General features: G+C 38.6%; 1 protein-coding gene across 1 annotated transcript in view; it reads right to left on the bottom strand.

Annotated features, from left to right (window-relative positions):
- The window catches only part of LOC146635417 (NXPE family member 3-like), a 70,285-nt gene extending 62,985 nt beyond the window's left edge, over positions 1–7,300 (bottom strand). The window contains exon 1 of the mRNA XM_085346963.1: positions 7,048–7,300. Within this exon, the coding sequence (XP_085203089.1) occupies positions 7,048–7,293 (246 nt within the window). The 5' untranslated portion in view covers positions 7,294–7,300. The remainder of the gene's footprint in view (positions 1–7,047) is intronic.
- Positions 7,301–14,547: the final 7,247 nt, after the last annotated feature.

The following is a 14,547-nucleotide window of genomic DNA, read 5'->3' on the forward strand; positions in this document are numbered from 1 at the left end:
AATCTAGCTCTTTATTCAATACAGTGATTGAATTATTAAATTACTACTTGTGATGGAAATTTCTTTTACGCTTATATATTGATCACATGTTCTGACAATAGTATATATATATATATTAGTTGTGTATTAAGGATAGCATAATTGTCATGGTTCTGGGTCAGTTTCGACCCAGCATTTTGAGTTCCTTATTTTTTGGTTTATTTTTACATTTTGGAGTGTTTTGGGGTTTCTCTGGTGTTTTGATTATTTATGATAAATTATATTACTGTGGTTCTGTTTTAGGGTTTTGTTCGCAGGTTTTGTGTTCTCATGTTTTGTGTGGGTTTAGTTCTGTGTCTAGTCTGCGTCCTTGTGTAGTGATCTCTTGTTTCCTGTTTTATTGTGAAGGTCTGCGTCTCATGTGAGTGTGTTCAATTTTACCTCCCTTGTCCCATCTCGTTAATTACTTCCAGCTATGTCCACCACCTGTGTGTAATCTCCCTGTGTTTCTCTGGGTGTATTTAAGTCGTGTCTTCTGTCATTGTAGTCACTGGTCCGTCTGTGTATCTACCATGTTCTGTTCGTGTGTTCTCCCTGCTGTCTATCGTCCTTCATGTTCGTGTTCTGGTTTGTGTTTAGTGGTTTAGTTGTTCTCAGTTTAGATAGTCTGCCGTTCCATTTGCCGTTTTTCTATTTGTGTTTTGTGTTCATTAAACCACCTTTACACCTTTTCAAGTGCCTGCGATTGGATCCTCCTTTATCATCTCCACACGGCTCACTCCACTCGCCTTGACAATAATATGTTTTTTGTACTTTATTCCACACGGATTTTTTTATGTGTGTATATGCATATGCCCATATACGCATATAGATATGCATGCATGCACATACGTGTGATGTGTATGAGCTCTCGTCAGTGTGGCCATCTTACGACGCACCAGGATGTGTAAATGGGGGCCGGATAGTTAGTGAGTCTGTAGGCGTCCTACCAGATGGTCTGGGTGAAAACTATTTTTGATTGTATGTTAAAGAAATGTGGTATGATAGGTCAAAAAAGTAAATTTAAAAAGGGGGGAGGGAAAAAAAAAAGAGTGGTTTTCCTGAGAGTGAACTGATTTAAAAAGGTGGAAGAGCAGTTGGGGGAGGAAGAAAAAGAGATATTTGTAACCAACGTGACATCATGAGATTTAAGAGAAACAAAACAATAAACAAAATGACTAGCCATAAAGATCATGGGGCTCTCTGTTTTATGAAATATTTTCACCATTTTCACCATTATTACTGTTTTACTTCATCATAAAAGTACCACGTATTTAGTTGCATCACTTTGACATTTCAGAAAATACAGATGTCTGGAAAAAATTATTATTTGTCGAAATTATCCAAGAAGACTACTGGTATCATACATTTGGATAATTTTTAAAATAAAATACCAGAGCATGTCATTCTGAATTCATTGTAAAACAGCATATTCAGTATATAAACAGCATTTCTTGTTAATAGTCATAGTTGTTTTACCTGACAATATTATTTATTTATTATTATTCATCTAAACACATTCAACCTAAAACCGTTTTCTAGAATGTGTCACGGCACTGGGTCTGGTGACCCTGTGCTTGTGTTTTTGATTGAAATTGTTTTCTTTGAATAATTGTTTTCTGTTTGTGTTGTATTTAGTTTCGGGTTTGCTGTTCTGTTTCTGTGTCTCCCCTGTGATCCTGTTGTCGTCTCGCTAGTGAAGGTTTTGTTCTGTAGTCTTTTTATATCATTATTTCTCTCTGTGTTGTATGCTTGTCTTTGTTCTCGGTCACTACACCTCTGTGTTCCAGTTATTTTTGTCTCTGTACTTCATGTTTCCTCTGTTCCCAAGTCTTCCATGTTTCCACGTCTCAGTGTCTAGTCTGCGTCTTTATGAATGTCATGCTTTCTGTTTTATTTTGATAGTCACTGTCCCATGTGCAGTGTATCTAGTTTTGCTTTCCCCTTGTCTCACTATAGCTGTGTCCCAATCCAGCGACCGCACGCTCTGTAGTACGTAGTTGGGCTTCATTTCTGTACTGAGCAGTCATTATTAAGATTAGTTAGTAAATAACAATTAGCTAATGTTGTTCATGAGACTAAAGTCATCTCACTTTGGTAATGTAAATATAATATGGCCAATATTAAAGTTATTATTAGATTATTATGATATATTACAGCAGTGAGTTTGAACTCTGTCAAATACTGAGCTTCAAAAAAAGATTCAAGTTATCACCTATCACCTTAAATCTTCACTCAATGAAAAGTATCTTTGACAGTGTATATATAGCTGTATTATATATAAGAGACAAATATTGTTCATTTAATATGTTGGCATTACTAAATTTGGCTCAATGCTTACATATATGTGTAAAAAGGAAACGTACGAGCTGTGAAAACTGTTTCTGATAAAATGAAGAGTAGACTGATATATTAAATATTCCTTTATTGGGTGAGAAAATCAGACCATGTCATAACTGCTTTAAGTCATACAGAATAGATATCAGAGCCTTAAACAGGCTGACTTCTGCTAAATGGGTCAAACTGGGCAGAAGGTATACAAACACATAACATCCTCATTATTATGTAACACCATAATAATGGATTGCATTTATATAGCGCTTTTCAAGACCCTCAAAGCACTTTACAATTCCAGTATTCATTCACTCTCAACACACTTTAAAGTCCGTTTGGCTCGACACCACCGAACAGAGGCAGCAATATAACATAGCTAACATTAACAGTGCAGTGAATCCTGCTTGTGCCGTGATATTCAGGACTGCAAACCGAGCAGCATCACTGACTTTCAGCCTGTTGTGTTTGTGGATATATGACTGACTTTAATTATCCATAAAATCATCACATTCTCTGTAAGATTAAGGTTAACTAGTAAACAGCGTATATTTTAAAGTAAAGGCTTTAAAACCAAGTTAACGTTGAAAGTACAAAGTCAACTTCTGGAGTACCAGAGGAACAACTGGAACCGAATAAAATTGCTTCCTTTTTACGTTCATTAAAATTTTAAAAATTTATAGTCATCCATGATCTAACATCACTAAGACAATCAAGCAGGAGTCCAATCGAGGAGCTATCAGAGTGACTAAAAGGTAGATAAAGCTGGCAATCAGGAGCATATAGACGAAATGAAATTTTGAAGATCGCACCTAGTGGCAGGAGATACAATGAAAACAGTAATGGCCCAAGAATAGATCCCTGTGGTACACCACATGGCAGAGGGGCTACAGAGGATGAAGCCGAACCTAATATAACACAAAAGCTCCTGTTAGAGAGATATGATTTTATTATTTTAAGCTGGAAATTTCTACACAACACTGTAGTCAGGAGATCAGTAGGTCATGATCCACTGTGTCATATCCAGCAAAACAAGCAATACATGTTTACCACAGTACGTTGCTAACAAAATGTCATTTATAACCCTTATAAGGGTTGTCTTCATGCTGTGAAATGGCTTAAAGCCAGCCTGAAGAGCTTCTGGGATTTGAAAATCGTTTAGATAGTCAATCAGATGAGTGTGAGCAATCTTTTGCAGGATCTTACTCAGAAAAGGAAGCTTAGAGATGGGTCTGAAGTTTGTCATAATTGAAGTGTCTGAGCCTAGTTTACTGAGTTTCTTAAGTAAAAGATGGACACTGCATTCTTAAACTCCTTTGGTACTTGACCAGACAAGAGGCTGGTATTGATTAAGAGCTTCCAGAGAGAAGTGCAGCCCGTCATTTTTCACATCATCTAGTCTTTATGGACAATGTTGCTGACTCTAGTCGAGTAAAACCAGTTAGCCAAGGACTGGTCTTGCGTTTACACTGTAAAAAGTCCAGATAAACGAGTAATCCATCTGAGGTGGACGACTCAGACGACGGGACAAAAGTTGGTCAAACAGTGTAGAAAAATGCTCGGCAGTATCTGAGCCGAAGGCACGACAGTGTGGGACAGGTGCAACCTGTTTAATCACAGGACTAAGAGGAACAATGTCAAATAAAATGGGCATATGGTCAGAGAATACAGTATCCTCGACATGTAAGTTACAGACACATAACTCATATGATAGCACAGTCCAATGTGTGACCTTGTTCTTGAGTGGCACCCTTAACAGATTGAACAAGATTAAAAGAGTTCACTAAGTCCATTAAGTCCTTAGCCAGGGGCTTCCCTGGGCAAAGCCGTGAATCCAGGATCTGGTCATACCGTGATGCACAGTAAGCAAGAAAGCCAGAAAACTCTGGAAAAAAAATTATTTTTCTTATTATATCTAGGAGGATAGTGAACTATCCTTCATTTGATATTTCTTGTGCTTTGGGATGTAGCTGTAATGAATGTATGGAAAACCTACTACAAATCCATTAATTCATTTATTATATTACACTTGTTGAAGTGAATCACACAGATTAACAATCTGATGAACATGTTGAAAAGTAGTTTTGGGGTTCAGTATCTTGCAAGAGGATACTTGCAGACTGGAGCAGGCAGGGCTCGAACAACCAAACTTGGTATCCAAAAATTGTACTCAAGTAAGAGTAGCATTACTTTAAAATAGTCTTGAAGGAAGATGTCTCAACTATAGAAAATGGTTGGTTGGCCTCACATCAAACGTAAGCAGAAGCTTGTCAAACTATGGCCTATCTACCACTTAACCTTTTAATTTGATGAAAGCTTTGTCTAGACTTCACCAAGAACAGGATGGAAACTGGATCAATTTAACAGTATGCAAACAGATTTTTTTTGCTTAATGCTTAGTCTGGAAATAGATTTTAGTCAAAATTCATAAAACAAATGGTTTATTCATTTGTAAATTCTCTGTTATTTATTTTATTACAGTTTTAAAGCTAAAGTAGCCTACTTATAATTAGAATTTTGTGACGCCCACAAGTGTATGGTCACAATTGTAATTTTTTTGTGAATAATTTTTGATGTAAAAGACCTGATTTTATGGTGGTATTGCACTTTTCATTTAGAGTTATGGACAATGTAATTGCGTGGCAATGCCACAAGGGGGAGATAGAGGCGAGTGCGATAGGCCGTTGCAACGCTTCTCTGCCTCAGACGAGGAAGAGCCTGCAGTGCCAACCGCCAATATAACTGTAAGAAAGAAAGAAAGAATGAAAGAAAGAAAGAAGAGCCTGCAGACCGAACGCATCTGATGTCTCCTGTCTCTGCTTTTCTGTTAAAAAACAGGTCAGTAGTTCAAGTTTGCTCACTGCAATGTACATTTAAACCAAGAAAACCTTTTTCTGTCTTAGTTTAAAGACCGCGAATTTGTGAGAGAGTGTGTTTTCACAGATTGAGAGAAAGCTAACTATACCGCCATTTGTAATGGCAGCCGCCATTTCACTCGTAGTCTAAATAGGCAGCTGGTTTTATTACCTGTTTTATTTTGTGACAAACGCAGCTCTTAAGACGCTTCTTTTATCCTGGCATTATTGGAAGTTACAGTTGATTAGGACCTACCCAGTTCTTATATGTCAAATGAAAATAGTCTGATGTATACTGTTTGTGGATGATTGTGAACTGTTTGTGAGCAATGGAAGAATATTTTTGTTTATTTGTTACAAATGTAATATATTGTTTGAATCTGTTGAAGTATAAGGAATGTATAATGGTATATAAGCAGGTTAATTGCAGTGTTAATGGAGCTGCACAGAAATGTTTTTGATGCTGAACAGCAGTAGAATTGGTTACAGATTTACTGTAAAGGACACTCATATACAATGATTATTTTCTAAGTTTATTCTTGCGAGAGTGCAAGGTAACCAAAAGGGTTTGAGCTATGGACCTAATTGAATGTGTTTGTGTTGTTAAAAGAGAAAGGTGTGCATCTAAATGAAAAGAAAAGGGCGTTGTTAAATTCTGTTAATATATCAGACGAGGAAGAGCCTGCAGACCAAACGCAACTGATGTCTCCTGTCTCTGCTTTTCTGTTAAAAAACAGTTTAAAAACAGACCCCATCGAAGGCCTGTAACAATTTCATTAATCCCAGGTAAGACTCCATATGTTTAGAGCTGCTAGGTGTAAAGTTCATTAAACTGTCTGTTTGGTATTAATGAATATAATTATAAAATTAAAGAAGATATTCAATTTAGTTATGTAATTTTAGTCACATTTCACATTGAATCGCTTTATTTATTTACATCTATTGTTAATATTGGCCTGTGACCTCTGTTATAAAGCTTAACCTCCTAGGACCTGGCGTCCACATATGTGGACATCACATTTTGGGTTATTTAGACCAAAATACTCAATTTTGCTCTACAAGGGCCTGATATCCACTTACGAGGACATTATACTGCTACTGTTCTATCGAAATTTTAAACGAATATCCTCATTTGTGGCTCTCATTTTTCTAAGAAACAAAAATTAGATAAAAAAAAAAATCTGGTGTTTGTTTTTACATTCATCAGGTCCCAATCAGCCCAAATATCAAAGAATAATTAAAAATGCATGCCGTGGAAGAGTTCGGGTCTTAGGAGGTTAAACATGTTCTGCAGCTTTTTAAAGCAACACACGCAGCTGCATTGGTGGAAGTATGTTGCTTCAGGTGGGCAGAAGGTCAAAACAACAACTCGCTAACCAGGCTACCTGATCACTCCATGATTTTAACCAAATTTGAGCACTTTTTGTGTCTAGAACTTCAGGATACTGTTGGTGAGTAAGGTAAATAAATCATACATGGGCATATGGTTCATATCACTTGGTAGGCTTGCCTGTTGGATTCCTGCCGTAAGAGTCCAGGTTTTTCAAACTCAGTCACGCTGACTGATTACATTTGCCACAGTGAAGCCTCCAATTCCCCCAAAGCCCAACCTCAAATGTTATTTTTATAAATTTGCATTCAGATCTAAGTGATTTTACAAAACAGTTTTTATAATAGCCCATTTAAAACAGAAGTAAAAGTATAGCAACTGTAAATTCTGTAAATTTGCTAAATCTCAGTTACAGTTATTAGACAACACAGTACTGAATACTGGCCTCATTAGCCATGCAGTGTAACTCTGATCAACAGATCAACAAAACTGATAAAAGAGAGGCTAACTCACCATTTCAAAGTTAATGAAGAAATTAAATAACAAGGAAACAGAAACTCTGGCAGATATCATCCTGGCAAATGTAATGATAATGATGAAACGGTAAAAATCCTCTCGTTTTGGTCCCTCAGAAATGTTTAAACAGGCAATTTGTAAGGCATAAATCTCTCGAAATAAGTTGCAGCTACAGAGAGTTATTCTCTCTGTTAGGGAGCAACGGGTCTCTTCTGCCCACTGATGTCGTCCCCAATCAATCATCCGCTTGTCTGTGTGGACACATAAGTACACAAAATGATTGATCCAGCTGATGATGAAGAGCAAGGGGGAGGGGTTGTTGAAGGGCATCTGGAGAGAACCCAGATTTTAGCAATCAAAACAAATATGTGTTTGGAGGGTGTTATAACTAAGTTACCAACTTACATGATGAGCCTAAAGTAAGAATTTCAGGAAGATGTTGCTTTTTAATCTGGACAGATTAGGCTGTAACTTAACCTCGTGATGAACCAAACAACGATGTGCAGTAATGCCAATAAGGTTAAACAAGGACAAATTGAAATAATAGCAGAGATTTATTCAGAGATTTGTGGTGTGTGTTGCTTGGCAGACCGTTTACCATGACTGTGCCAAATTATTACAACAGTAGAATTAAACGTATGTTTTTCTTGGCTTAACATAGTTTAAGATAGATTAACAACACTCTGAATTGGGGTTGCTGTGAGAGGAGCTGTTAATGAAGCTGTTTTTTAAAGGATGTGTAGCAGAAGTGTAATGAAGCAAAACGAAACTTTTTAATTTTGAGATTTAAAAAAAAATATTAACCATTCTATAATGGTAAATTGGCTGTATTTGTATAGCGCTTTTACTTAGTCCCTATGGCCCCCAGCACAGGCATCCAGTATCCGTAGTTTCAGGTGCTGCACATCTCGAATCTTCACACCATAGACAATTGCCTTCAGATGACCCCAAAGATAAAAGTCTGATGAAGAATGGACCCACTATCGTTGTACCCCATATACCACACCAAACCATCACTTTTGGTGTTCCAACAGTCTTGGAGGGATCCATCCAATGTGGGTTAGTGTCAGACCAATAGCGGTGGTTTTGTTTGTTAACTTCACCATTCACATAAAAGTTTGCCTCATCACTGAACAAAATCTTCTGCATGAACTGAGGGTCCTGTTCCAATTTTTGTTTTGCCCATTCTGCAAATTCTGTGCGCCGATCTGGGTCATCCTCATTGAGATGCTGCAGTAGCTGGAGTTTGTAAGGGTGCAATTTGTGAGTAGCTAATATCTGCCGAAGGGATGTTCGACTAATGCCACTCTCCAGTGACATGCGGCGAGTGCTACGCTGTGGGCTCTTGCTGAATGAAGCTAGGACAGCCACTGATGTTTCTTCATTAGTCACAGTTTTCTTGCATCCATATTTTGGCAAATCCAACACTGAACCAGTTTCACGAAACTTAGCAAGCAGTTTGCTGACTGTAGCATGGGAGATGGGTGGTCTCGTAGGGTGTCTTGCATTGAAATCTGCTGCAATGACCCGGTTACTGCCTTCACCAGATATCAACACAATTTCGATCCGCTCATCACGTGTTAACCTCTTCGACATGTCAATGGCTGTGAACAAAGAGAAACTTGTAAATAACTCATGAAAGAATAAAGTTACGTTGAAACCAAGCCCACCATTGTTTTTCTTGTGACATTACCAATAAGTTTGATGTGTCACATGGCCCTCTTCCTATTGAAAAAAACTAAAGTTGTATCCAAGATGGCCGACTTCTAAATGGCCACCATGGTCACCACCCATCTTGAGGAGTTTGCCCCCTCACATATACTAATGTGCCACAAACAGGACTTTAACCCTTTACAGCCGATCGGAGCAGGCACGCTCTGTTTTGCGTAGCTATTTTTAAATCCCGGTAGCTCTGCAACCACGTAAGCTAGCGCAATAATTTTTTTTGCATATGAAACTGGAGGAGTTGTACTTACATCTTATGCCATCAGCTTGTCCTAGGTCACAGTTTCCTTCCACATATAGCTTTGCAAAAACTGCATAAAAATCACTTGCAGCAACAAAAACATGATATTCCAGAAACACGCTTCGCCGATCCAATCAGCTGTTTGTAACACTTCCTACGTCCATCAGCGTGAACTATCACATGACCACATGACCTGCCCGAAACCGGAAGTGACGTCATTTTGCGGAAATGTAGTTTTTTTTACCATCGTGGCCTCATGAGCTTATACTTGTGTTTTTAAAAGTTATGTTTGACTTCATGACTTTCTGTGTCGTTTCTGGGATGCTTAGGACTCATATTGCACGGCTGGAAATAGTTTATTGTGATGCATATGCTGTTATTTTGCAAATTTGCACTATAATATTTATTTTCGTTTTTCCTGCAGTATATAAAAATTGGTGTATTTCAAAAATAAAACTATGAAGACACTTAAAATAAATTTCCTGTGGTGGGAAACTAGTTTGTGCAACTTTTTTGTATTTACAGTTTTGAGGGATAAGCCTCTTAAATTTCTCTAACTAGAAATATATGTTAAAAAAACAAAAACGATTTTCATTTTTTTTGTAGTTTATTGCACTTTTTTGCAATTTATGTAATTACTATGCACCTAATGCAGACATATTATTAAAGTTTGGGCTATAATGGTTGTATTGATGTATAGCAACTTGAAATGCTCCCAAAAATGGCTCCACAGCATGTAAAAATATAATATAAGCTCTGGCGGACTTGGTTCTATGGTAGGTCTTAAAGGGTTAATATCACCAACCATTCCCATGTTATTACGGTGTATCCATATAAATGGCCCACCCTGTAGTATAATAATAAATACATACATCCTCTGCATGTGGTCATAAACAACCAGAGGAGTCTGCTCAGAGACAGGTTGCCTCTAATTTCTATTGGGAGCTCCAGTAGATTTTCTTAGCAGCTGAGCTGCTGCTTTTTGTGGATGTACACAACTGAATTCATAAGATCTAAGCAGATGTTTTATGAGTTGTTCTGGCTGATTTCCAACATCGATAGTAGACTGTTTATGCTGTGTTTTCTAGATGGTATACAATTTATATAAAGGTGGAATTCAGTGAATAAATCTGGGCATCAACTAAAATTTATATGAATCTCTGCTACACTTGATGTAACCCAACTCTGACCATGAAACCACAGCCACTGTGCTCCAGTCACACACTGTCCAGTCACACACTGTGAAACACTGGTTTCTTTATAATCAGGTTAATTTTGTAGCAGAAGTGTTTTCTCAGTGATATTTAGAAGGTAAAAAATGAAAAAGGAATCAAAGGTAGGCAGAGATTTTTATATCCAGACTTGTCTTTATTCACCTTACTTTTGGGATACAGAGTGGAGCCAAAAGGTTCTATATCCTCCAAAGGGGGAACTTTTCTAAACAAGAACAGTGTTGTTTGATGCTTCTTTTATGGTTGGTAAAACATTACATTTTGTATTACATACATCAGGTAAATTGATTTGCTTTCTGGTCACAAGTACACTTTATCATCCTCAAATTAGAGAAATACATGGAATTAAAGTGGAATAATGTGAGGGAATTGTTGGCTTGGTAAACAAGCCTTCATCTTGCCCCTGGCCTCAACCAATAGCCACGACTGCTTTGTGCTGCTCATCCAGCTTCCAATTGGGAGGCCTGTAGGGAAAAAAGATGTTAAGAATCAGAATTTGCACCTGAATCGTCATGACTGTAAACTCACCTGTTCTCACCTTTCCTCATGGCTTCTCCTTTGGTCGATGGATCTTTGTCCATCATCTCTTGATCTTGCAGCTCCACTTGATCATGGTGGGCTGGGTGCTCAACATCCCGATTTTCAGAATTCACTTGTATGATGGCCTCATCTCTGGGTAGTGAAGACTGAACAGTGTCATTCTCTCCAGTCCCCTCTGCCCCTGAAGACAAAAGGAAAAGAAAACATAATTTTCTATTATTTTCTAAGACATAACAGAACATCTTCAACCGGTTTTTCACTCGCTAACGAGGGAAGTTTTTGGTCAAGAACCAGCTCTTGGAGCTCACCTGTCTCATGTCCAAAATCCTTCCAAGAGCAGCTTCCCTCACAGCTACTTATTGACAAACTGTTACAATACACAGCACAAGCACCTCCCTCTGTAAAACCCCGCAATGGTTCTAAGACAAGGCACTATGTGTGTGTATGTGTAAGCACGTATATGCATGTGTAAGAACGTGTGTGTGTGTGTGTGTGTGTGTGTGTGTGTGTATGCAGTGTTGCGAAGGTTACTTTTAAAATGTATTCCATTACAGAATACAGAATACATGCCCCAAAATGTATTCTGTAACATATTCCGTTACGTTACTCAATGACAGTAACGTATTCTGAATACTTTGGATTACTTAATATATTATCATGCTTTTTACAACAACGTGAATGTACTATTGCTGTGTGATTTTATTACTATTACTGAAGGTCCACGACTCTGAACTGTAGTAAAGGGACCTCTGACTAATACGGCGGGGTCCCTGTCGGCTGGTAGCCGAAAAATAGCTTTACTTTGTTGTGTGGGTCAACTTTTATTGCGAGAGACAGAGAGAGGCGTTGAAAGACTGCTCCAACGGAACTTATTGTTTTCGGAGGAAAACACGAACACGGTGTACAGTCGAGTCTTAATAGCTTACTTACAACTGGGCTCGTCAGGCACTCTTCTTGGCTGCAGTGGTTATTATTATATTTACATGCTTCCAGCTCCCGTTTTTCCTCAATGACAACTCGTACCTTTCCACTCCCCTTTTTCTCCCTCCTCGCTCACGGACACAAAACGTGTATGGCAGTTCATTCTCCCTGCAGCACGGACTACACTGCCCATGATGCTACATTCTTTAGAGCTATGCTTGTAGCATTCTGCCTGTTAGCTTAGCACAACAACAACAACGAAAAGGCGCTCTCTCACCCAGGAAACACACAGTCGCAGAGAGAGAGAGAGAGCGTCGCCCTGTAACCATGGCAACCATAACGCTGCCGCCTGGAACAACAGAACGTAGCTGTCAAACAAACCCAAACAGTCCTGACCCGCGACAAAATGAAACAGGAAAGTACCGCAGTGTAATCCATTTATTTCAACAAAGTAACTGTATTCTAAATACCACCTTTTTAAACGGTAACTGTAACGGAATACAGTTACTCATATTTTGTATTTTAAATACGTAACGGCGGTACATGTATTCCATTACTCCCCAACACTGTGTGTATGCATGTGAGATAGTGTGTGTATGTGTGTGTGTGCTTGATTGAGTGTGTGAGAATGTGTGTCTCTCTGTGTGCGTGACTTCCAACTGTTTTTAACAACATCCTTAGTCATAAAATGGTAATCTCCCCCACACCCAATATATGGTTCAATTCCTGTATTGGTTCAGCATGCACAACACAGTGAAGCCACAAAAGGGCAGGAAGCTTACCACACAAGAAACAGATCTTTCAGATAGGATGTATCTGCAATAAAACCTCCCCCAGCACAGAGTGGCTGGAGAGGTAGTCAGAGACAAAGGAATGTCTTGATCCTGTACCTGTACACCTCCAGGACACTGTGGCGTGCAGCTCAGATCACAGCTGACCTTCTCACCCTGGACACAGTCTGTTTGACCTGCTCCCCTCAGGCAGGAGGCTCCGGACCAGAACCTCTCACCAAGAGCAGTTTCTTCCCCTCTGCTGTTGGACTCATGAGCAATAACCATAAGACTGTTCCCACCACAAACATATGAACTGTATATTTTGTTCTCTGCATCTGTTCCATTTTTGCACTGATCACCTGCGTTTATGTATATATCAATCTGCTTTTCTTATTTTTGTTTTATTTGTTTTTTGTTTCTCTTATAGTATGTTTCGCACTAAGTACCGCAGCAATTTCCTAATGTTGTAAATCTGCTCAACATCTGGCAATAAACCCTTTTCTGATTCTGATTACTACTTGACTTTTAGTCACAGCACATCTTCATTTGTCACAGTCAGCGTTTGTAGTCAAAACAGAAGATTTTCTCAGGATATTGTTAATGTTATATAGTATGACCACCTTCTTACCATGATAAACACAGTGTATGTTCTACAATTTAGAAAGTAGCTAACACAGGACTGATATATCAGCTGTTTTGTTTAGGTTACATGGAATTTATCCTCACAGCTACCAAGTACCAGTAAGCAATATGACTAAAGAATTATTACTTCAGTCATGTTTAGAAGGTAAAACATTTATAAATAATCAAAGGTATACAGAGATATTCATAGAATTATCACTTTATTTACTCCAGCACACAATGGAGCACCACCCTTACATTTTTAAGATCATCCTCATTAGAAGTGAACAGCAGCGAATTATCACTCAAATACATTCTTCTGTAGAATGTGCAGGATGATTGGTTTTAATACTTAATAGATATATTACTGAAGTAGAAGCAGTGCGCTGGAGGGTGTTATGAAGGATTTTGAAAATTCTCCTTATCCTTCACATCAAGCCATACTTCTTGGACACAGCCTGAACCACAATAATGACCATAGCCTTAGCTCTGACCTTAACTGCAGTCCCAGCTTGTGGTCACAGCAATAGCCAAAATGATCTTGCTTTGTTCCAACTTCCAACTGAGAAACCTGCAAAAAGAGAGAGAAAAAATGAGAACAACAGAACACACCAGCTATTGTAGGATACAGGATGAAGGACATTAGGAATATGAAGCAAAATAAGCAGTCTTGTTTGTTTATTAATGGTTTACTGATAAGGTATATACAACTCGCTCTTTATATTTGATTTATATAGAACAACAAGAAAAGACAATAACCCGGCGGACCAGATGCAGGAATCCAAAACATGCTAGGTGTGTTTTATCATGATTCATTTAATACTGATGACGGATTTTTAGACTAACAGTTAGGCTAATCTCTCATCTTTTTTTCCCTCACAAAACCAATAGATTCTCCACTTCTTTTAAGTGTCTCCCAGTGCAGTTCTTCGCACATTTTATTTCCTGCAACTGGTCCGTCAGGTTATTGTCTCCCCAGAAACACTTCCCTTGTGCTTTTGGAAATCTGTTTTTTCCTATTTCCGTTGTCGGTTTTCCTATTCCCGTTGTGTTTTGTGTGCTTTTGCAGCGTTTTTCTTATTGCTGGTGTTTTCTTAAGTTGCAGTCTCTTTGGCCTCTCAGGGCCACAGTATTGGGCCTCTTAAGGAGGTCATGTCTCTGTGAATAGCTGCGTCCCAATCCAGCAACCACACACTTCGGAGCACGTATTTTGAGACCTATCACGTCACAGCGACGTGACGATGGCTGTCCCAATCCGAAGTGTACTCCAAATGCGCAGTCAATTTCCCCAGATTTGAATTGTGGTCCGGTGTACACTTCGTGGTCCCATATATCCCACAATTCATAGCGTGGCGGTGGGTGTGGATAATTTTGCTGAAAAAAGCGGCAGACGGCTGAAGCGGGGCGGCTGAAGAGTAAACTTTCAAAAGTAAGTACTGAATAT

Source organism: Diplotaxodon limnothrissa, linkage group LG3 (assembly GCF_057381915.1).
Source record: "Diplotaxodon limnothrissa isolate DT_005_m linkage group LG3, D_limnothrissa_male_GT1.1, whole genome shotgun sequence".
Taxonomy (NCBI): domain Eukaryota; kingdom Metazoa; phylum Chordata; class Actinopteri; order Cichliformes; family Cichlidae; genus Diplotaxodon; species Diplotaxodon limnothrissa.